Consider the following 22,253-nt stretch of genomic DNA (forward strand, 5'->3'; position numbering starts at 1 on the left):
AGGGGGCCAAAATGAAAAGGGGAACTGAAAGGCACACGATGGTCTCAGGGCTCCTCGCCTCCCTGGTACTCACACCGCCAAGGTCCTGCAGGAGGTCACCTCTGGGAGTGGAGCCACGTGGGGATTGTGCTGCAAATCATCGTCTCCACGTGGAGCAGGATGCTAATTCCTGCTCTTGGCACCAGGAGGAAGCTGGAGAGAGGACCTTGGGCTCCAAAAATCCACCTGAGCTCCAGCAGCTGGTGCAAGGCAGCTGCTCCTCAGTCCCTGCCTCAGAGCGGCTCTTCAGAGGCACCTACCTCTCTCCTCGGACAGGGAGTGGGATGTGCCTGGCTCAGACTGCCCCAAAACGGGTCACTGGGCCTCAAAACCCCAGCTCTGCTGCAGCTTCAGTGGGGCAGGGCCCAGGGTTAAAGGAGCTTCTTGCAGCTCAAAAAATTTTGTAGATTCTCCTCCATCTCCTCCACACCATTTACGGGGGGGTTCTAAACATGGAAATCACTGAATCACACAGAAAAGGCAGGGAATCCACAGAAAACCAGGATTCTAAGTATCCTAAAAGATCTTGGCTTGAGGCATTAATTTTTCCCTAGTTCTAAATGATCATTTTTATCAATCTACAGCAGTCCAAGGACCCTCCCCCAGACTGAAAATAAAATCCCTTCACTTCCTGATTTGCCTTTTCAGTTGCAGCATTTTTCCTCCTGCTTTCATGAGCATTTAGATCTGTTAACAATCAATTCTAGCAAACCAGAAAGCCCAGTTAAAATCCAATGTTCTTTGGGTATCACAGAAGTAGAGTTTTAAATATACATTTATTAAAATTAATGGATTGTTCTAAACAGAAGTGTTGGCTCAGGTAATGCATACAGGGCAAAATCCAGAGCGTCAGAAACCTGGAATGAATATTAGAGAAATTATGGAAGGCATCGTAAAAGTTTTGCTTGAAGCAAATAATCTGCTGAGCAGCCAGGTGAAGGATTTTACCTAAACCTCAGGATTTCTGTATTTGTCTGGTGCCAAATGAAATAGGAGCAGGAGCAGAGTGGGGGTGGCAGGTCCTGCCTGCTGGCCAAGAAAATGATTGTTTTCAGGCTGCTCAAGCTGGGGACCTTTTTTACTCCTTGGCAGCAAAAAACCTGCAGACAACAAGGCCCTGACTGCATGAATTCCTCAGGCATAACCAAGAAATTCCTTTGGCAAAACAGGTGGGAAACTTGGGATGGAGGAGAACCCACGGGGCTGGCCCTGATTTACCTGGAAGTCAGCACCGAGCCCCCAGTACGTGTGGAGATTTTGGGTTTAATTGTTGAAAGCTGATGAACACCCCTCAGTGGGAGGCTGGGATGAACCTTTGTGTGCATCCCTGCCTCGTGTGGCGCAGAGCAGGACGGAGGCCACGCTCTGTCCTTGTCACACAAGTCCTGCAGCACTCCGGGGTCACCGCTCTGCTCCCGTGGCTGGATCCGCCTTTTTGAAACCACCAATTTCCCTGGAACCGCCGTGTGTGAAAGCACAAAGCCAACAGAGCCTCCTTCTCCAGGGCAAAATGACAGCAGGAGTTGATTTTCACCAGATGCTACTTACCAGGAATGAGGGACAGAGCCCAGAGAGTGGCTTTGGGTGTGGCCGAGTGGCCGTGACAGCGACAGCGAGGACAGGGAGGAAAACCCACGGGAGGAATCACAAAACCTCACACACTGACACACTCCAGGGGCAGGAGGAGAGGGAAGAAACCACAGCCAGCAAGAGAAAAAGAACACCTCTGCTAATCTACACCCCCCCAGCACAGCACAGGTCACGGGCTGGGTGTTCAGGCAGCTTCTTGCTGGGTCCTGTTGGGTTCCCACAGCCCAACAGAGACGTGGAAATCAGCCACGGTATTCCCAAGACAGAAGGAAAACATGGAAAACCTCCGAGATGGAGAACCTGGAGAAACAGAGCAGGTCCCCCCTCCCTCCCCTGCATCCCCAGACCTGTACAAAAGGGACAGAGAAGTCAGGGTGAAGGGACTGAGGTGCTTCTCTCGTGGCTTTTCTGCCTTGCTCGCACTGACAGGCGCTGTCCCCCTGTGGGACGGCACTTACAGCACCAATGCTGTGAACAGCCCCAGGTGGGACCAGCAGAAACCAGTCCTGGAGACAGAAGGAGGTCTTTGGATGCTGGGAAGTTGTCCTGGGAAGTACAAGTAACTTTGGAAAGCAGCAGTGGGCAATTGGACAAACTGTGCTTAGGTCTGGTGCCCACATCCAGGAGCTGTCTCTGCCACTGCCCACAACGTTCCATCCACCACCCCCATTCTCCTCCCACCCAAAACTCACCCCTCAAACCCGGGATTAAATGATTTCCTTGGATCTGGCTACAATTGTAATCCATTACCTCACAGAATTAAAAAAAACCCCAAACCTCATAAATCACAGAGTGTAAAAAGTTCCTCAAAGCGTGCCTGACTACCTGGCAGGCTCCTACAAATTTAGGGGTGCTGAAAAATTGCTGTTTTAAGGCTTTTCCCAAGAAAAGGTGAGGAGAGGGCGCTGGGGAATGCCTGGGCTGTGGGTGCCAGGTGAGCCCCTTTTGTACGGGCCATTGGTGCAGCCCTGGCTGGGATGGGAAAGGCAGAGGAGGAACCCAAACACGGGGAATTCAGGCATCAGGTCAGGCAAAACCAGGGAAAAACCCCGTGTTTGCTGTGGGGTCTTTGTGTGACCCACGGGGATGAGCCTGAGGGCTCTTCCTTCCTCTGGAAGTGGCACCAAAAAGTGCTTTGGACATCCAGTGCCTTGGAAATGTCCCCTTGTCCCCCCTCCTCCGTTCTGGCTGCCAAGGAAGCTGCACCAATGGTTTGCCCTAAAGACCCCTCGCTCTGTGGAGTCCCTCAGGTGCAGAGGCTGAGCGGGGCAAATGACACAGAGGGGCTGAGCAAACCCAGAACTCACCTCCAGAAACAACAAAGCAAGGAAAACGCTAAACGGAAAACAAACAAAAAAAGTCACAAGAAAAGAAGAATGAAACAATGGGCTCCAATCAAACACATCTGTTTCCAGGCAAACATTGCAAACAGCGACAGAACCAACACACCACCCTCGCTTTTCATCCGAAATAAATCCTTCAGGGTGGAGTTCACCAGGTGAAAAAGGAACAGACACATCTGCTCAGGTGAATGCCTTTGGTGGAGCAGAGAAATGCTGGGAACTGGATGAAGCAGGAGCTCCAAACCAGTGGCACCACCCCTGCTTTTCATCCTGAGAAGCCACTAAATAAATCCTTCAGGATAGAATTCACCAGGTGAAAGAACCAACTGAGGTCAGACACATCTGCTCAGGTGAATCCCTTTGGTGGAGGAGAAAAATTCTGGGAACTGGATGGAGCAGGAGCTCCAAACCAGTGGCACCACCCCTGCTTTTCATCCTGAGAAGCCACTAAATAAAAAAAGCCCTTTCAGGATAGAGTTCACCAGGTGAAAAAGGAAAATGCTGGGAGCTGGATGGAGCAGGAGCTCCAAACCAACGCACCACCCTCGCTTTTCATCCTGAAAAGCCACAAAATGAATCCTTTCAGGATAGAGTTCACCAGGTGAAAAAGGAATTATGGCCAGACAAATCTGCTCAGGAGAATCCCTTTGGTGGAGGAGAAAAATTCTGGGAGCTGGATGAAGCAGGAGCTCTAAACCAACCATACAAACCAGGCTCACTTTTAATCCCAAGAAGCCACTAAATAAATCCTTCAGGATGGAATTCATCAGGTGAAAAAACCAGCTGTGGTCAGACACATCTGCTCAGGTGAACCCCTTTGGTGGAGCAGAGAAATTCTGGGAGCTGGATGGAGGAGGAGCTCCAAATCAGTGGCACCACACCTGGTTTTCATCCTGAGAAGCCACTAAATAAAAAAGGCCCTTTCAGGATAGAGTTCACCAGGTGAAAAAGGAAAATGCTGGGAGCTGGATGGAGCAGGAGCTCCAAATCAGTGCAGGATGTTGAGTGTGAGGCAGATGCAAGATCAATGATCCCTCCCCAGCCTGGCAGTGATGAACCTGTCACTAAAAGAGATCCCCAGGGTTCATCAATCACAAACCAATTCCTGGCTCCCACAGCATCCAGTTCCAGGTGGGAAGGTGGAGGTGCCTCTTCAGGCTGGAACGTGGGGTAACAACCAGTTCTTTGTGCTTGGGAAATGATGTTTAGGGACCAACACAATAAATGGAGCTCAGAAGGGAGAGGGGGGGACAAGGGGACAATTCCAAGGCACTGGAAGTGCAAATTTTATGGAGCTTGGTTAGGAGGGGAAGCTGGGGCAGCAGAACCAGTGCAGGCACAGCTCACCCTGTACTGGCATGGGAAAAACACCAGAGGTGGAGGATCCAACACCATGGGAAGGGCTGGAAGGAAGTTTAGGGGGAGACACACTCAGGGCTCGGAGCATGACTGACAAAACTAACAGAGAATGGAATGGAATGGAATTGGAATGGAAATGAAATGGAATGGAATAAAATAAAATAAAATGGAATAAAATAAAATGGAATAAATGGAAACAGCTCCTCACCCCTGAGACAGCACAACCAACGTGACTTTTCACCAGGCCCAGCCCAGGGACAGCTTTGTCCCCTCCCAAACACTGGGAACAGGAACATTGTGATTAAGAAAATCCAAGGCATTATATTCTCTGCCACCTGGACTGATGCAGGCAGGGAAAACGCCAATGTTTTCAGGACATTGATCTGTGCCATCGATGCCTGCTGTTGTTAGAGAAATCCATGTTCACACGCTGGGAAAACAACATTAAACTATAAAATTAAAATAATATTCCGTAGGGGAAAATACAAATATAAAGAGAGCTCCTTTGCAGCAGCTCAGTCCCAGTTTTGCCAGGCCTTGCTCACTGAGTCCTACAGGGCTTGGATTCTCAGTTCTTGGTACCCCAGTTGTACAGGGGTTTGGTTTGTGGTGATATTTCCATTTGCCAAAAATCCCATTTTTAAGAACACCCAGCACTTTTCCCTCTTGGCATGTCCAGCTGTGGCTCTGATCTGCCAGGACCTGCCATTGTCATGGCTCTGCCCTCAGAGCACCGTGGGGATGAAGAGCAGGAGAAATGAAGAGCTGGGGTGGATTTGGGTGCCCAAAGGTCCCTACATCAGCCCTGCTGCACTGGAGAGAGATATCCAAGGGATAAATGCTGCAAACCACCCCCCTAGCCAAGATTTAGGGGTTGCCAAGCCCCTTTGGAGCTCCCTATGGATGGACATTCCATCCCTGCATGGTTGCTCACTTGAGAGCTGGATTTGTTCCCTGTGGGTCCCTCCCAACTCAGAATATTCCGGGATTTATCTATAAAACAAATTGCTTGGACACGGATTCATTGAATCGCAGGGATCACGAGCCACCCGTCCATCCATCTCCCAAAACACCCAACTCCTCCCTTGCCTTTTCCTCTAGGGTCTCATCCCCTTTGGGCATCAACCTTTGCACCTAAATGCTGCTTTTTTTCCCCAAAGCAAAGCCCCACGAGCTTTGTGAGTGGCTCTGGCAGACATCACAGCCCAGTGGTTGGGCACCAGGGTCAGGAGATGTGGAAACCATTGACTTTCCACCGTGCTCATGGGAACTTCTGCACAAACGGGGCAGGGCAGACTCAATTTGAGGCAAAATAAGCAAAAATCCACCATTTTACCCTCATTTCCAATTGTTGTCACAGAACTCTCCATGTGCTTTTGAAAAACTGGTGAGAAATCCTGGAAAAAGGTGATTTTAAGCCATTTCAACCTCAGCTCCACGGAAGTGGGTTGGTTTTTTTTCTGCTGATTTCTAAGAAATCTTCCCCAAATGCAAAATGCTTTGATTAAAACAGAAGCAAATAAGCACCATCATCATCTTGCATTTTAGAACACCAGAACCAAGAAATTCATCAAAGAGCAAAAGCAATTATCCTCATTTGACTTCTTTTCAAGGCTGGCCAGAAAATAATTGTAAGGAAAAAAATTGGTCTTTAAAACCATCAAACAGCCAGAGCATAAATAGGAACTGATTACAGCAGTAACGACAAAATAAAATGGTGAGAAGAATAAAATATTCAAATTAATAATATTCTTTCCCTTCACATGGTACAAACTGGCTCCACTTGGCCTTTTGTCTTTGCTAAAGTGGATTAAACTCCCAGGAAAAAGAGATTCCCAGTGAAGGAACAAGCAGGGATCCGCCTCCACTTCGGGTTTTTTCCAATAAAATCAAGCAGGAAATTTCTTTTTTTTTTTTTTTTTTTTTTTTTAATGCTTGGAGATCTCCCCTGTAAAAGGAGTCTGGGAAACATCAGCAGCTCCCAGTAAAATGCAGGAATTTTGGTGCTGTTGAAATTCCAGAAGAGTTCAAGGAACCTTTTCAGCAAATCCTTGTGGGGTAGCACAGAACAGAATCGTGGAATGGGTTGGGTTGGAAGGACCTGAAATCCCATCCCATCCCGACCTCTGCAGGGACACCTTCCACCATCCCAGGGTGCTCCAAGTCCATCCAACATTCAGACATCTCCAGGGATGTCTCAAACAAAGGACAACTATTTCCACCTCATCTTTGCACCTCCAGGATCCAGGAAAAGCTGGGCCCCAAAGCAAAGCTTTCCAAGGATTTTGGTATCACAGAGCCTGTGCTTGTCCTCATCCAGACATCTGAAAATTCCACATGGATGTTCCTACCTCCAAACCAGTTCCCAGGCATGATTTTATTAACCCAGCTCTTTCCAACAGCAAGGAAAGAGAATTCCAGCACATTTTTCAGCTATTTAAAAGGATGCCCTTGCACTTGAATACCCAAAACCATTAAAAAATAAGTTCATTCTGTGCCCACCCCCCTCTCCTCATTAAAAATCCAAAGTGGGATGTTAACACTTCACCTGGTGAAATCTATCCTGGGACAGCTTAAAGAAAAAAAGATCCTCCTAAAATACAATTATTCAAAGGTGAGGCATTACCAAGAGAACCAAACTGAAAGAAATCCTTCATTAAACTCCTCATTAAGTGCTGAGCACTGCAGTATTTGGCCTGTGAGTGCCAGAGGTGGTGCAGAAGGGCTCACAGATCCCGTGGGATGCTCCAGCTGGACGGACACACAGCGACACTGGAAAACAGATTTTCTCCCAAGGAATCAAAGGGTGCTTACGCAGCTATGGAAATGTTGGCCGCGGACATGGGGCTCACTTCGGCCACTTCCTTGGCCTTCTGCAGGGCCAGCTTTTGGTTGGTGGCTTCTTCCATCTCCTCCTCATCCTGGGGCACAAAAGGGAGAGAAATCAGGGAATAAATCAGGGAATAACAACAAGCAGAGCTCCCCAGGTCCCTGCTGGGCTGTGAGGACACAGGAATTTGAATTTCGGGCAGATTTTCTCGCAAGGAGCCCCAGGTTTGGTGCAAGCTGAGGTGAGAAAGGTGAGCTTTGCTCAAGAGGGTTTTTCCCCTCACAAAGCTGTCTCGACTCTCCTGGGTCTCCTCTCAGCACGCAGCACTGGGGAAGAGACTCTGATGGAGCAGGGAGGGACCTGAGCAGGAATGTGACCATTCCAGGTGGGACAATCCCCCAGTTATCCCAGGGCTGTGTGGGTGATAACCCTCCAAAGCCAATGTCCTGCTGAAAGGCAGGGACAGGCTCCTAAATCCATCCTGACCTCCTGCCCAGGGGACTTCTCTGAAACAACAACAAAAAATGATGGATTTGAGCCTGGTCCTGCTCCCATCAGTTTCACCCCAGATATTCCCACCCGCCCCAGATCCCTGGGGACTCAGAAAACAAAAAGGAACAGTATTAAATGTAGTTTGTAGAGCAAAGTCATGTTCCTGCTTCCTGTATCTCTCTGGATCATGAGGATTTTTAACCTCTGTTGGCTCAGAAGAGCCTGAAGATTGTAACTGGGATTTCTCTCTTCCTACCCAGCATGGAAAGCACCACTAAAATTCAAACTACAGGATCTTAAACATTGAGATGAGAGCAAAAAAACCAGCCTGGTTCCCCTTCCATGGTCATCAAGGGTCAACTTCCCTGGAATTTTTTAACCAAAATAAAGTCAAATCACAGCAGGGTAAGCACAGAGCTCTGATGGCAATGCCAGCACCTCAGAAATCCAGGGAAAACCACACTGAGAGCAGTCACAGCCTCCTCTGCCCAACTTCATGGAATGCCTCAGGTCTGCCTCTGCTCTCCCAGGGTGATGCTGGAAGGAGTCAGGATTAAAATAATGGAAGCAGCTTTGGAAGAGGAAATTATAGAGATTTATCCACCCTGAATACCATCTGCATAAACAGCTCCTCGCTCTGCCCTTGCTGGCATTTGCTCCAACTGAACTCATTTGGAAACTGTTTTCCTTTTCTCCTTCAGCAGGAAAAAAAAAAAAAAAGATGGGAAATTGATTTTAAAAAATCGTTACCGTATAAGTTTCTCCTTTTTTTTTTTTCCCCTTTGCAAATATTTGCAAGTCTATAACCAGGCCTGAATAAAAGAGCTGCTGAGCAATTACACAAAGTCAATATTTCCAGTAGATTTCTCAAAGGTTTGGGAGCTTGTTGCAAATCAAGGGTGTTTGGTTTAATCCTGGCCTACAGCTCAGCCCTGGGCACCTGTCCTGTCACCCTGGTGGGGTGGGAAAACAGCAAAGTGCCCATGGATTGGGACAAACTCAGTTTAATTGGGAAAGAAAAAGCCACGGAGTCATTCCACATTTCCCATCCCAGCTTTTGCCATCGCCAGGACAGCAGAGCTCCCTCACGTGGAGCAGGACTGGGACAGCCCAACGTTGTCACTCTGAGTGTCTGGAATATCCCTTGGCTGTCCCAACTGTGTGTCCCCAAATCCTCGTGCCCCCCCAGCTTTCCCCCTGGACTCTGTGGGGTCACCACTCAGCAAGAACAAAACATCCCTGAGTGCTTCCAGCACAAATCCCTGTTTGCCACGCAAATCCCCCAGCAGCTCTTGTGGAGAAAATTAACTCTTCCCATCCCACTGCAGCACAAATGTTATCCTCCAAATACGAGTTTTAAAAGGAGTAAGACCCCAATAAAAAAAAAACAAAACCTTTAAGGTTCTCCTTTCACCCCCCAGGTATATTCAAGTTATTTCTTCCTTTGAGGGCTCTCCAGCAGCCTTAAAATCAAAGGCTGCTGATTTTTCTCTCTCTGCCCCTAAAGCACCAGGTGCAGGCTTTAAAGCCTCTTTCAGATCTGGGGCTTCTGCTCCATTCTCCCAGGTGCCTCTGGAATTCTGCTGGATTTGCCATCCTGAAGGAGCAGCAGAACGCAGCCATTCCTAACTCAGAACGAGCTCAGTCCTCAGCAGGTGTTTGCTTTAGAATATTTTTAATATTTCTTCTTCCACGCAGATATTGCGGATCACTCCAGAAATTGATTAATTTTTTGCCTGATATTTAAAATTCCAGCTCACACTGGCTCAAACTCTCACCCCCGTTTCACAGGGGTCACAGATAAAGCTCTTGCCCATAAGGACAACCCTGGTTTATGTTCCCTTTCTGTTTTCTAGATCTCTAAATTTTAATTTAAACCAATTTTTCATGTGGTAAAACCCATTTTTGGTGCCACCCATCATTAACATTGAATTTGCTTTAATACATTTAATACATTAATACAATTAAAGCCTTTTCCACAGGGCAGCAGCAGGAGAGGGATTTATGGATGTTCAGCTCTTGGTTTGGCCACTCCCTTCAGTCCAGGATTTCTGGGCATTCCCCAAGAATTTTATAAAAATTTCTATAAAATTCACACATCTCTCGCACGTGTTTTTATCCTGCTTTTCCAGGGATCACTGGCACTGCACAGAGATGAGAAAACACTTCCCGCTTAAGGAGATTTAGGAAAATAAATCATCAGTTGTGGTGGTTTTACACTCCAGATTAATGAGGATGAAGGCAGGAGCTGCTTTCTGTCACCTGAGACATTTTGGATGAGCAGCAGAGAGATTTTAGAAGCAAATTTAGGGGGCAATTGTAGATTCCACTCTGAATTAGTGAACAGGAAGAAAAACCTGTCAATATATTGAAGAAAACCTAAAGGTTAGGGAACCCAATGGATTCAGCAGAGTTCTCAGGAATCACTAAAAATTGGGTTGGCAGAGTTTGAGTCAGTGCAAGGCCAGAACAGGAGGAGCAAGAGAGGGGCCTGGGAGCAGATTTTTTTATAGATTGGAAGCAGAGGTGGTGATTCTTTGGTTGTTTTCCCCCAAAAATGAGTCACTCCTAAGCACTGGTGAGCTCTGTAACAGCCACAGGATGATCGAGCTGCACTTCAATACAGTCCCAGCTCTGGTAACTTCCCTTGCAGGTCACAAAGCCCAGAAATGGCCAAAATGCCACATAAAAAAATCCCAAATTAGCATCCAGAAGTGGGGAGAGTTGAAATGTTCCGGTCCTGAGGCTGGGAAGTTTTCTGTCTGCCCTAAACAGAGGCACTTCCAATTGCTCCTGGTTTTCCCAATTACATTCAGCACTGATCTCAATGAATTTTACAGCAGAAATGTCAGGAAATTCTCCTGGGACCAACTGAACTCCTGAGTAACTTCCTTGTATGTCCAGGCCAATTTTGGGGTTTGCATGATTGTATTAACTCAGCAGGAAACCACTCATTCTCCAGCTACGTGTCTAATCGAATTTTACCTTTTTCCCCTTCTTTTGAATGATTTTGGGAGGGATCATAAATAAAATTAAAACAAGAAAAAAAAAAAAAAAACAAACCCCAAGAGAGTTTCTGGAGAAGCTTTATGATTTAGAATGCTGCTGAACCCATCAATATTCAATTAGAATTTATAAACATCCACAAAGTCGGGTTTTTCTAACCCTCCCTGTCAGCTGCTGAAATATTCACAAGAAGGCACTTAAAGGATTAAGAAAGAAGGAGGATGAGCTTCATTGTCCAAGAATGGTGCTGGGCCTCATCCCCCCTCTCAGCACAGGCAAGGGATGCCCATAAATCTGGGAGGATCTTTGTCTCCAGGCTGGAGATTTCTGCGAGCTTTAGGAAGCACAGAGACAGCTGAGCTGCTGAAAAGGAAAAATTTCCCATGTAAAACACAAAAGGAAAAACTCCAAAACAACAGAGAGCCATCAAATACAGCCCTGAGCAGCATTTTAAGGGAGGAGGCATGCAGAACATGGAATTGGAATATTTATTTTACACCTGGGAGCCACCAGGATGTTTGGAGGGTCTGTGCTGGATTTTGGCTGTTGGGAAACAGCTCCAGAAAAGCTGGGAGCTGGAGCCAGTCCTGCAGGAAACAGGGAGATGGCAAAGACCAGCTCAGCCCCAACAGGGATGTGGATTTTGTCTGGGAATTTGGCTGCTTTCATCTTCAGCAGCTAGAGGAGGGTGGGAAACCTGGAGAAATCTCTGTGTCCCTGGAGCTGCAGTGGGGATCCAAAGAACCAGAAAGGCTGGAAAAGATCAAGTCCAGCAGTGCCAGGTTCACCCCCAAACCTCAGCACTAACCCTGAGCACCAAATCTTTTTTTTTTTTTTTTAACATTTTTTTGAACAATGCCATGGAATTATTTGGGTTGGAAGGACCTTAAAGCCCCTCCAATGCCACCCCTGCCATGGGCAGGGACACCTTCCACTGTCCCAGGCTGCTCCAACTCCATCCAACACAGCCTTGGACACTTCCAGGAATCCAGAGAAGTGAATTACTGCACCTTTCCCTAAAAAGAGAAACCACCCTTGCCTGCTGCTGCCCCGGCACGTGGGCAGAGAGCTCTGCCACTGGAAGGAGTAAAGAAATTAAAGTTATAAAAACACAAGCAGCACAACGGGGCCGCTGCTGCTTTTGCCCCCAGCAGGTCACTGGGACTGGTGCTGATGGCAGCAGCACAGGAATGGGTGAGAAAAGCTAAAAATATGCAAACCCCCCCCCCCCAATTCTCCTCATAAATCCATCTGAGCACGCCAAGAAATCCAAACTGTGCAATAATCCAAGTGCAGCACTCGCAGTGCTCCTGCACAACCCCGAGGCTGAGAGCTGTTCTCCCTGGGGAATGCTCCAATGTAAATATTCTCCAGAGGGGAGACTCCAACAGAAATCTGTGTGCACATCCAGCTCTCTGCATCCAGCAGAGTCACATCGGGGCCATTCCCATCCAGGAATCCATCCCCATGCCCTGCCAGGACCTGGCTTTCTGCCTCTGGATCCCCTCACACCTGGGGAGAGGCAGGAATATCCCAACCTCTCCCCAGAGTGCTCACAAACTGTTTGGCCTGGAGCTGATTGGAAAAATTTTAATTCTTGAATCCATCACTGACCTCAGCAAGGTGAAGCACACAAAACCAAAATACTCCCTGCAACCTGAAATAAAGAAACCTGAAGGGGGATAAACCTCCAGGTGCCTCTCTGCAGTGCAAACTGCTCACCAGAGGTGCAAAAACAGCACCACAACACCTGAATTTGCTTCTGTCTGAGCTTCCAATCAGCCAAAAATCCTGTTAATTGCTTCTCCTGTGCTCTTGGAAACAGCAAACGGGAGATGAGCAATGCCCACGCTGATAAACCAAACTAAATACAAAACATTAAATACAAAATATTCACTGCAACCTGCAGGGGAATAAACCCCCAGGTGCCTCTCTGCGGGGCAAACTGGTCACCAGAGCAGGGGAAACCTCAGGGTGTCACCTGTGCCTTGGGTGCAGCAGCTGAGCTTTTTTATAGATTGGAAGCAAAGGTGGTGATTCTTTGGTTTTTTTCCCCCAAAAATGAGTCACTCCTAAGCACTGGTGAGCTCTGTAACAGCCACAGGATGATCGAGCTGCACTTCAATACAGTCCCAGCTCTGGTAACTTCCCTTGCAGGTCACAAAGCCCAGAAATGGCCAAAATGCCACATAAAAAAATCCCAGATTAGCATCCAGAAGTGGGGAGAGTTGAAATGTTCTGGTCCTGAGGCTGGGAAGTTTTCTGTCTGCCCTAAACAGCAGCAATTTCAATGCACACAGGGATCTCCCACCTACCTTGGTCAGCTCCTGGGCGTTGGCCAGGTTGTCGACAGCGATGGCCAAGAAGACGTTCAGCAGAGTATCTGTGGGAGCAGCTCAGGAAAAACTCCTCACACAGCACAGGCAGCAATTATTCCCCTCCTGCTGCCCCTCTTTTCCCCCTCGGTGTTTTATGGATTGACCCCTGGAAGCTTTGCCACCATTCCCAACTCAGCCACCTCTGCAGGGGCTGGACACACATTTGTCCTTCCCTGGAGAGGGAACAGGGCCAGAGGGGTTTCACCACACCAGAGGAGCAATGTGGGTCCACCTGGTGTCACACAGACACCACAGGCCCTGGTTTTCCATCCCTCCAGCCCAGAAATGCAGATTTCACCCTCATTTTCCCCTCTTGTTTAAAAGGACACCCAGTGGAGCTGCAGGAAATTGGTCATTTTAAGCCAGTATTTGCATATTTATATGCACAGAGCTGCATAAAGGCGTGGAGTGTGTGAAGAATGGAGCTCAGGTCACTGCTGCTGGGAGGCAACGATCCTGGCTTATCCCACTGGAGTCAGGATGACAGTGAGGCCACCCCAGACATCCCAAGCCCCAGAGCAGCACACCCAGCCCTGCTAACGAGCTCTGCTGATAAAACAGCCCCTAAGCCTGGCCTAAACTGCACAGAGCCCAGCTAAACCAGGGCAGTGCCCACACCAGCTTAGGACTCTCGCAGAGCTCTGCATTTGCTCACTGAGACATAACCCCAGCCTGGAATTATTTATTCCTATTTAACTTTCATTTTTCCACTTAATGATTTCAGCTATTGCTGATTTTATTGTTGTTATTCCAGCCCCGTGGCTGCAAAACGGCCCCAGAGCAGCCATAAATCAGCTGCCTTTGCACAGGGAAGGAGGGCAAGCAGAGCAAAACCACGGCAAAACCACTCTCCCAAGGAGAAAATGCATTTGGCTCTTGCACATCACCTGGGGACAGCAGAGCTGCTCATTCCAGAGCTCTGTTTGCTCCTCCAAATGGGAATGTGCATGGGAATGGTCCATAAACCCAGTGAAAGCACTGCAGGAGTTTTAGGAAATTAATCCAGGTATTTGCAGGAGGCTCCAGAAGAGCTGGAGAGGGACTGGGGACAAGGGATGGAGGGACAGGACACAGGGAATGGCTTCCCAGTGCCAGAGGGCAGGGCTGGATGGGAGATTGGGCAGGAATTGTTCCCTGGGAGGGTGGGCAGGCCCTGGCACAGGGTGCCCAGAGCAGCTGTGGCTGCCCCTGGATCCCTGGCAGTGCCCAAGGCCAGGCTGGACATTGGGGCTTGGAGCAGCCTGGGACAGTGGAAGGTGTCCCTGCCCATGGCAGGGGGTGGGATGGGAAGGGCTTTCAGGTCCCTTCCAACCCAAACCAGTCTGGGATTTTCTGTTCCCCTGCCTTGGGCTGTGGGGTGGGAGGGTGAGGGCAGGACTGGGGTGAGCATGGTGAGAGGGAGGAGCCAGAAATCCCTCCTGGGAGAGCAGGAAATCCCTCCTGGGAGAGCAGGAACAGCCAGGCCTGAGCTCCCAGGGTGCTGTCAGCCTGCAGGGAAATTTTGGGCATCCATGGCCTCCGGGCCCTTCCCGCTGTTTCCCATTCCTTCGAGGGCTCTCTGGAGGAGCACCGGGGAGTTGCTGCCAGGCAGAGGAGCCTGGAGTGGTGCAGGGCTGATCCCCCTCTCCCGGACAGAAATCCCGGTGTCCCTGCAGCTCCACCCTGCCTCGGGTGCTCCAGAGCCTTGTCCCACTTTCACGGATCAGGAGATTTCCCAAAGGACCAAAGCTGGCCCAAACCAGCGGCTCAAAGCCCCTCTGCTTTCCCTCTCCAAACAGAATCCAGCCCAGACTTCAGCACCAGACATTCCCAGCTCGAATTCCCACTGAGGGAGTGTCTCCAGAGCCTGGATGCCCATCGGATCTGGAGCCTGCAGGAAGCAGGAGCTGGATTCATCCCTTCGGATGTTTTCTGCATCCTCACTGTCTCCAAGCCCTGCAGAGCACAGGATGCAGAGCCCTGGGATTTCTCCAGCCAGGAGCCAGCATTGCTCCATGTCATGGAGGTTTTTTCCATCGCAGGATGATTCCTCTGGGACAGAGAGAGGTTTGGAATGTGACTCCCATCCCCTGCTCCTTCCCCTATCCCGGCAGGACAGCAAGGAGTGGCTGGGAGCATCTCGATCCCAGTGAACCCAGTGGATGCAGAACAGGAGAAAATGGTGCTGGAATCATCACCCCTCCCACAAAGAGCCAGATTTTTCCATTCCAAAGACATTAATTCCCCCTTTCCTTTGAGGGTGGGGGGCTGAGGGCACCCCTGGGCTCCTGGTCTGTGCTGGGTGTTTGGGTTTCTTCCTCTGGGGTGCTTCCAACACGCTGGAAACACTTCCAAGCCTCCTCCTCTGAGAATAAATGTCTCAGCAATAAAACTGTCTCCCTGCCCCTGCCTCCCACACAAATGCTGGAAGTGGCTCATGCATCACAAACAACCCCTGGAAATTGAATTAATTCCTTTTTATCAGATCAGCCCGGCTTGATCCATTTCCAAGCAGACACAGTCTGGCAGATTTGGGAGTTTCTGCCCCAAAAAAGGTCCCTCAGTCCTTTCTGCAGAGCCGGGGGATTCCCAGATTTCTCCCAAACTCCAGGCTCTGGCTCAGGCTGTGTAACCTGGATGAGCAGTGCCTGGAGCCAGGAATCAGCTCCTGCCTGGCATTGAGGGGCAGGGAAGGGCAGCATCCTCCAGGCAGTTCCTGCTTTTCCCTTCAGGCTCCTCTGCAGTTTTTCTTGGAGTTTTTTTCCTTTTTTTTGGCCTCAACAGATGCCTCAATTTATCAATTAAGTGGATAACAGTGAACACAGGCATGGTGTAATTTCCTGGAAAATGGACCAAATCCTGTTGTTACTTTGATCATAAAACTTTCATTAAACCATTTCTGGTTCCACACAGACTCTCTGGAAATGGAAACGTAACATGAGGCACTTCCCGCTTAGCAAAACAAACTTTTCCTTGCTGTGATCCCTTGAAAAAGCAGATGGATTCAAAGAACCAAAAATGGATTCCAAGAGCCAAGTGCAGTGAATCCAGCAGCATCCCACCTTCCTTCCTCAGGAAAAGGAATAATCCCAGAGCCCTGAGCAGCTCTGGGAGGAGAAGTGAGTCCCTCAGGTTTAAAAAGGGCAGGTTTTGCCAGCTGACCCCAAATCGCCCATCCCAGTTCTCCAACGAGGTTTGATCCAGCATCCCCAAACTCTTACAAGTGGCCTCACCAAACAGCAAAGCTCCCAAAGTGACAATAAACCCCCTGCCAGCAGAGGAACCCAGGCTCAGCATCCCAAAGGGCTCAGACTTTGAGATAAGAAAATAAGAGTGGAAAGTCCAATTGAAGAATTGAAGTCTCAGTATTGCAGAATCCCAAAATGATTTGGAAGGACCTTAAAGCTCATTTTGTTCCACCTCCACCATGGGCAGGGACACCTTCCACTACCCCAGGCTGCTCCCAGCCCCAATGTCCAGCCTGGCCTTGGACACTGCCAGGGATCCAGGGGCAGCCACAGCTGCTCTTTAAAGCTGGAAAACTTTAGAAGTTGGTGAAAAAAACCCCCAGGACATTCCCTAAGTTTTTTTTGGCTGTTATTAATCTTTGTCAGCCAATTCTTCCCTCTCTCTCTGTGCTCACAGAACTCCATGTGCAGCAGACTCATCCCAACCTGCAGGATCCAGGGAGAATCAAAGAATCCCACCTGGCACATCCTCCTCCCTTCCTAAATGCTTCCAAGGAGCTCAAGCTGTGCCACCAGCACGGGGCTGTGGGAAAAGGGCACGGAAAAGGCACTGGAGACATCTGGAAGAAGCCAGGAAAGCCACCCCTGGATCACCTCAGCAGCAGGAGGGAAACAAGACAGCTGCACCTGCCAGGATGAGATTTAGGGAGAAGGTGGATGAGGTTTCCACTCTCCAAATCCCAAATCCACAGCAGGGGCAGCAGGTTCCTCCTCCTGAACATCCCCTGCTTTCCCCTGTTAATGAAAACCAAAGGCCAAAGGAGAACTCCGGTTGAAATTAAAGGTGAGGAAGGGAATTAATGCCCTGTTCCTCAAAAACGCTGGATCTGAGGTGAAAAGTCCCTCCCTCAGCAGTGCTGTCGAGCCTGATTACAGCTTAATCTCATTTCCAAATGCCAAGCCCGGAGGATTTAGAGCTCTCCCTGCCTCCCTGCTCGCCACTGACCCAGTTTTCCAGAGCCTGGTGCTTCTGGAAGGGCCGTGCTGCCGCCGGGAATGGGATAAATCCCGTGGAGACACTCATGTGACAGGCACAGCTCCCACTGCCTGCTCTGCTCTTCCCTGTCTCTGCTCCTCATCCCGAGGAGAGCATTCCAGCAAAGCCAAAGGGCTGGAGCTGTGCCATCCACAGGCACCGATGGCATCGATGTCACGTTTTGTCACCTCCACTCCAGCTGGAGCAGCCCGTTTCTGCAGGAACTCTGTCTTCAGCCCCAGTATTGCCCCCAATTCACCTCTCCCTTTCTCCTGCATCTCCCAGCCCAAACAAGACTCCCAGGAAAAGAGGAACGCTGGGACTGTAACCAGCAAGGAGGTCGGGAAATCCTCGTGGGAGCTCCTGGGTGGAGCAGCAGCGCTTTGGGGCCTTCTCATCCCACTTTGGGGCCTTCTCGTCCCACTTTGGGGCCCTCTCGTCCCACTTTGGGGCCCTCTCGTCCCACTTTGGGGCCCTCTCGTCCCGCTCAGCAGAACAAACAAAGCAGCCCAGGCTGCCTCGTCTCTGCCACAATTCCTGGGTTTCCTTTTTTAGGGATGCTCCCTCTGGCTCCACACAGCTGCAGCCAGCAATCACAGAATCAGTCACAGAATCACAGAATCAGCCACAGAATTGGTCACAGAATCAATCATAGAATCGGTCACAGAATCAATCATAGAATCAATTACACAATCAATCACTCAATCACAGAATCAATCACAGAATCAATCAGGCTGGAAAAGCCCTTTGAGATCCAGTCCAGCCTAGACCTGTCACTCCCTTGTCACCCAGACCCACATCCAGTCTTTTCTTTAACACCCCCAGGGATGGGGACTCCAAACCTCCCTGGGCAGCCCATCCCACTGCCCAATCACTGCTTCTGGGCACAGCTTCTCCCTGATGTCCAGCCTAACCTTCCCCTGGTGCAGCTTGAGGCCGTGCCCTCACACCAGTGATGCTGTACCTGCTTGATGGTGGCAGTGTCACAGAGCATCGGCCACCCCTGGGACAGGCACAGAGCCGCCACAGCCCCTCTGCTCTCCCGGCTCTCCTCATCACACCCAGCTGCTCCCTCAGGGAGCTGCTTTGCTTGTTTATGTATAAAATATAACGTACACATAAAATATCCCCTCCCTTCCCAAATCCCACCCCGGTGTCCCTCTGTTCCTGCCTCCCATGACCTCTGGGACACACCACCCCTTCCCCAGCAGATACCCTGGGATATCTGGGGGATGAAAGCTCCCAGATTCTTGTTACCCTCAGGAGATTTCCATCTCTCAGAATAAAAAACCAGACATTTCCTGTGCCAAGGCTTGGAACACTGAACACTCCCAGAGCCTGAAACTTAAGATCCAGAATTAAATTTGAAGAATTATGTGGAGATGAGATAATTTGGGGCATTTGGGAGAGCACAGCTGGTTAAGCTGCCCCAGACAAAGGCACCAAGAGAATGAAGCCTCATCTCCACCATCATCTACTCGTTTCCACCAAACCCATCTCAATCCTCCCCTGACTAAAAACAAACTCTTTGTGAACATATTCAAGGTCCTGCTCTGACCTGTCCTTGATTCTTTCTCCCACAATCTAAATTAACTCTTAACAGAACATTTGCAAGGAAAAACATTACAATTAAAATGAAATTTCTTTAAATTGAATTAAAAATAGTTACATTGGTGTAAGAAAAGCGACACCAAGTTGGACAACTTACCTTCAGCTCTCACCCCAAAGCGCTGTCACGGCAATAATTTGCTTTTTAAAGTATAAGGCTGTGAGAATTTAGGGAAAACTGGGCATTTCTGAGAGGCTGGGAAGGACTGTGCCAGCCAGGACATCCATGGAAGGATACAGTTACCAAACAGGGTGAGGACGATGAAGTAGATGGAGGAGAACATTCCCGAGTGGACGCCGCCCTGCGACTCGATCCCGTGGTACATCACAGCGTTCCAGTCTTCCCCCGTCAGGATCTGCACGACGAGAGCACGGAGGGACAAAGAGAAAGGGTCACTCACAGGAAAGAGAGGGCTGGAGGAGCCAGGCAGAGCGAAGCCATCCAGGAATGTCCCCAGGAAATGGATGAACACGTGGGGACACCAGGCCCAGCATCACCAGATGGGTGAGGGAGGGATTGTCCCGCTCTGCTCAGGGCTGGGGTGGCCTCACCCCGAGTGCTGGGGGAGTTTTGGGTGTCTCAGTATCAGAAAAAGACCTAAAGCTGTGAGGGAGTGCCCAGAGGAGGATGGGGAAGGGTCTGGAGGGGCCCGTGAGGAGCAGCTGAGGGCACTGGGATTGTTCAGCTGGAGCAGACTGAGGGCAGAGCTCCCCGGGGGCTGCAGCTCCTCCCGAGGGGCAGCTCCCATCTCTGCTCCTGGGCCAGGGACAGCACCCAGGGAGCGGCTGGAGCTGGGCCAGGGCAGGCTCAGGCTGAGAGTAGGGAAAGGTTCTTCCCCCAGAGGCTGCTGGGCACTGCCCAGGCTCCCCAGGGAATGGGCACGGCCCCGAGGCTGCCAGAGCTCCAGGAGCGTTTGGACAGCGCTGCCAGGGATGCCCAGGGTGGGGCTGTTGAGGCTGGACTGGCTGACCCTGCCCCTCTGGGTCACCTGCCCACTGCCCACCTTGACCAGGGGCTCTCACACAGGTGGAAGGAAACAAAATCCACGTTCTGACACTTCACTCCCAGCAAAATTTCTCTCTCCTCTCCGTTTCTAAGCCATGCAGAGATCCCAGGTTTCACCAGTGCCGTGCAGGTCACTTCCCAGAGCCCCAGGAAAACCCCAAGCTCCCAGTGCAGGGGACAAAACACATCCTGGGTGGACCAAACACAGCCTGGGTGTCCAATGACAGGACCATGACCCAGCCAGGGCTGCTGGGATAAAAACAGGCTGAAGCAGATGGCAGAAGAGATTGTTTGAGAAGCTTCTTACACAGAGCATCTCCAAAGGACTCTGGGGTGGGCAGGGTGTATGTAACTTTCTTTATCCAGCACTCTGAGTGCTGTCACTGAACGGTGCTGCTCTGCTCAGCCTGGCTGAGGTTATGGAAGAAAAGCTTGGAAAGGAATCCCAACCCCACAGAGAAGAAACATTGACCTGGAGTTTGCAGCTCAGGGAAGGAGTGGGATGGAACGAGAGCAGAGGGTACCTAAGAGCCTCTGGAGGACCACAGTTAGTGCAGGGCTGGTGGGTTTTCCTGGGTTTAATTCCTACCTCTGACATTCCAGACAAATGTCCTAAACCCAAATGTTTTCCTTCTCCCCACGTTGCAGGGTGTTTATCTCAGCACTAACAGGAAATATTCCAGCTCAGCATTCCACGGACAGCTCCAGTCCCACAGCCAACCAACACCAACATTCCCATGGCTCATATCCGGAGCTGCTCCCAGTTCCAGCTCCGTGGCAGTACCTGGATGTGTCTCTGAGCCCTTCCTTTGATGAGCATCAAAGTCTTATGCAAAAATTAATCCCCCACGATGGGCAATATCCTGTGAGGTGAGCACAGAACCTGCCTCACATCCGGGCAGCCGCCCCTGCCGAGCTCACAGGACACGTTTGCCACGAGATTCTTTTCCTGTCTTAATCCAGAACTCATCATCACTCCCCTTCCCTCCCTTTTTATCTCCTTTTTGGGTCGTGACACCGAAATACATCAGCCAAACCTTGCTGAGATCTGGGGAAGTTTGGATCTGGGAGGAGCCCACATTGTGCAGGATAAGGCTGGAAATGCTGGGATCTGTGAGGGTCACCTGGAGCAGGAGCAGCAGCCCCGACTCTCTGCTGAAACACCTGAAATCATTGCTTTAACATTACTTTAAATAATTTTAAATTATTTTAAACAGTTTTAAATGGTTTTAAACTATTTTAAATTATTGTTTTTAAAAAAGACAGGTATAAAAAAGCTGTGAAATTCAGCTTTTAAATCCGAGCACTGCATCTGCCAGAGCTGCAACTCTGTGGGCAGGGGCTGGAGAACACAAAGGGCACACACGGATGTGGCACAGCCTGGCCACACACTGATTTTAATTCAGCACAGAAAGATCTGTCTTATCAGTATTTTTTTCCCCTGGCAATAAATCTTTTGTTCTCATTTTTCCTAATACCACAGCACTGATTTTTAATTTGATTTTTAGTGACACGTGGATTGGTCAGCGAAGTCAAACACACAAGAAGGAAGGGCCTCTCCTTTCTTAAATTCCACAGGTTTTTGGGGACTTCTTTGCCCTCCCTAAGCAGGAAGAAATATCCAGGAATTTCAATTCTAACACTGCCCCCCAGGACGAGGCATGGCTTTACCTGGAAGACTGTGAGGATGGCAGCAGGGAAGGTATCAAAATTGGTGGTTGGAGTTTCATCTTGGAAATTGAACCTGGGGAGAAGGGAGAAAACAAAACCGGACTGGGTAGGGACAAGCAGCTCCAGGCAGCCTTGGAATAGCCTTTAACACCCCATAAACCAAGTCAGGGAGCACCATTTGTTCCACCTGGCTACATACAACACCCCAGGCGAGCTCAGCTGGGAACATCTCAGAAGGTGTTTAACAAAACCATCAGCAAAAACTCAATTTCATTCCCAGAGAAAATTCCAGTGCTTTGAAAATCCATTTCCATCCCCAATTAAAATGAACAATCAAAATCTCCAACGATTTTGCAGAACGAACCGTTACAAGAAGTTTTCATCCTCAAGTGTGTAAAAGCCCAAATTGAAATTCCCCTCTCAGTAGAAAATTTCTTTTTAATATTTTAGAGATAAAATCAGGATTGACTGGGAAAATCAAAGACCAAACAAAACCATTTCATTATTTCAGTTCAGAACCGATGCTGGAGTTTAAATAACACTGTGATGGTTCTTGCTGCAAAATCCACCACAGCTGCCATTTCTAATGAGAATAATCAGATCCACCAAAACTGTGTTTTCCAGCAGGAAAATATTCCGAGTGGATAAATATTGTGGCACTCTGGTTATCAGGGAAAGCACCAGGACGAAAAGCTGCCTCCCCCAGTCCTGGTTCAGCTCTGGGTGTA

General features: G+C 49.4%; 1 protein-coding gene across 1 annotated transcript in view; it reads right to left on the bottom strand.

Annotated features, from left to right (window-relative positions):
- Positions 1-22,253, bottom strand: part of LOC104688232 (voltage-dependent N-type calcium channel subunit alpha-1B) — a 261,393-nt gene that overhangs the window by 78,482 nt on the left and 160,658 nt on the right. The window contains 4 exon segments of the mRNA XM_010397632.3: positions 7,146-7,252; positions 12,975-13,042; positions 19,087-19,204; positions 21,526-21,598. Of these exon segments, the coding sequence (XP_010395934.3) occupies positions 7,146-7,252; positions 12,975-13,042; positions 19,087-19,204; positions 21,526-21,598 (366 nt within the window).

The sequence above is a fragment of the Corvus cornix genome, chromosome 17 (genome assembly GCF_000738735.6).
Source record: "Corvus cornix cornix isolate S_Up_H32 chromosome 17, ASM73873v5, whole genome shotgun sequence".
In the NCBI taxonomy this organism is placed as follows: Eukaryota; Metazoa; Chordata; class Aves; order Passeriformes; family Corvidae; genus Corvus; species Corvus cornix.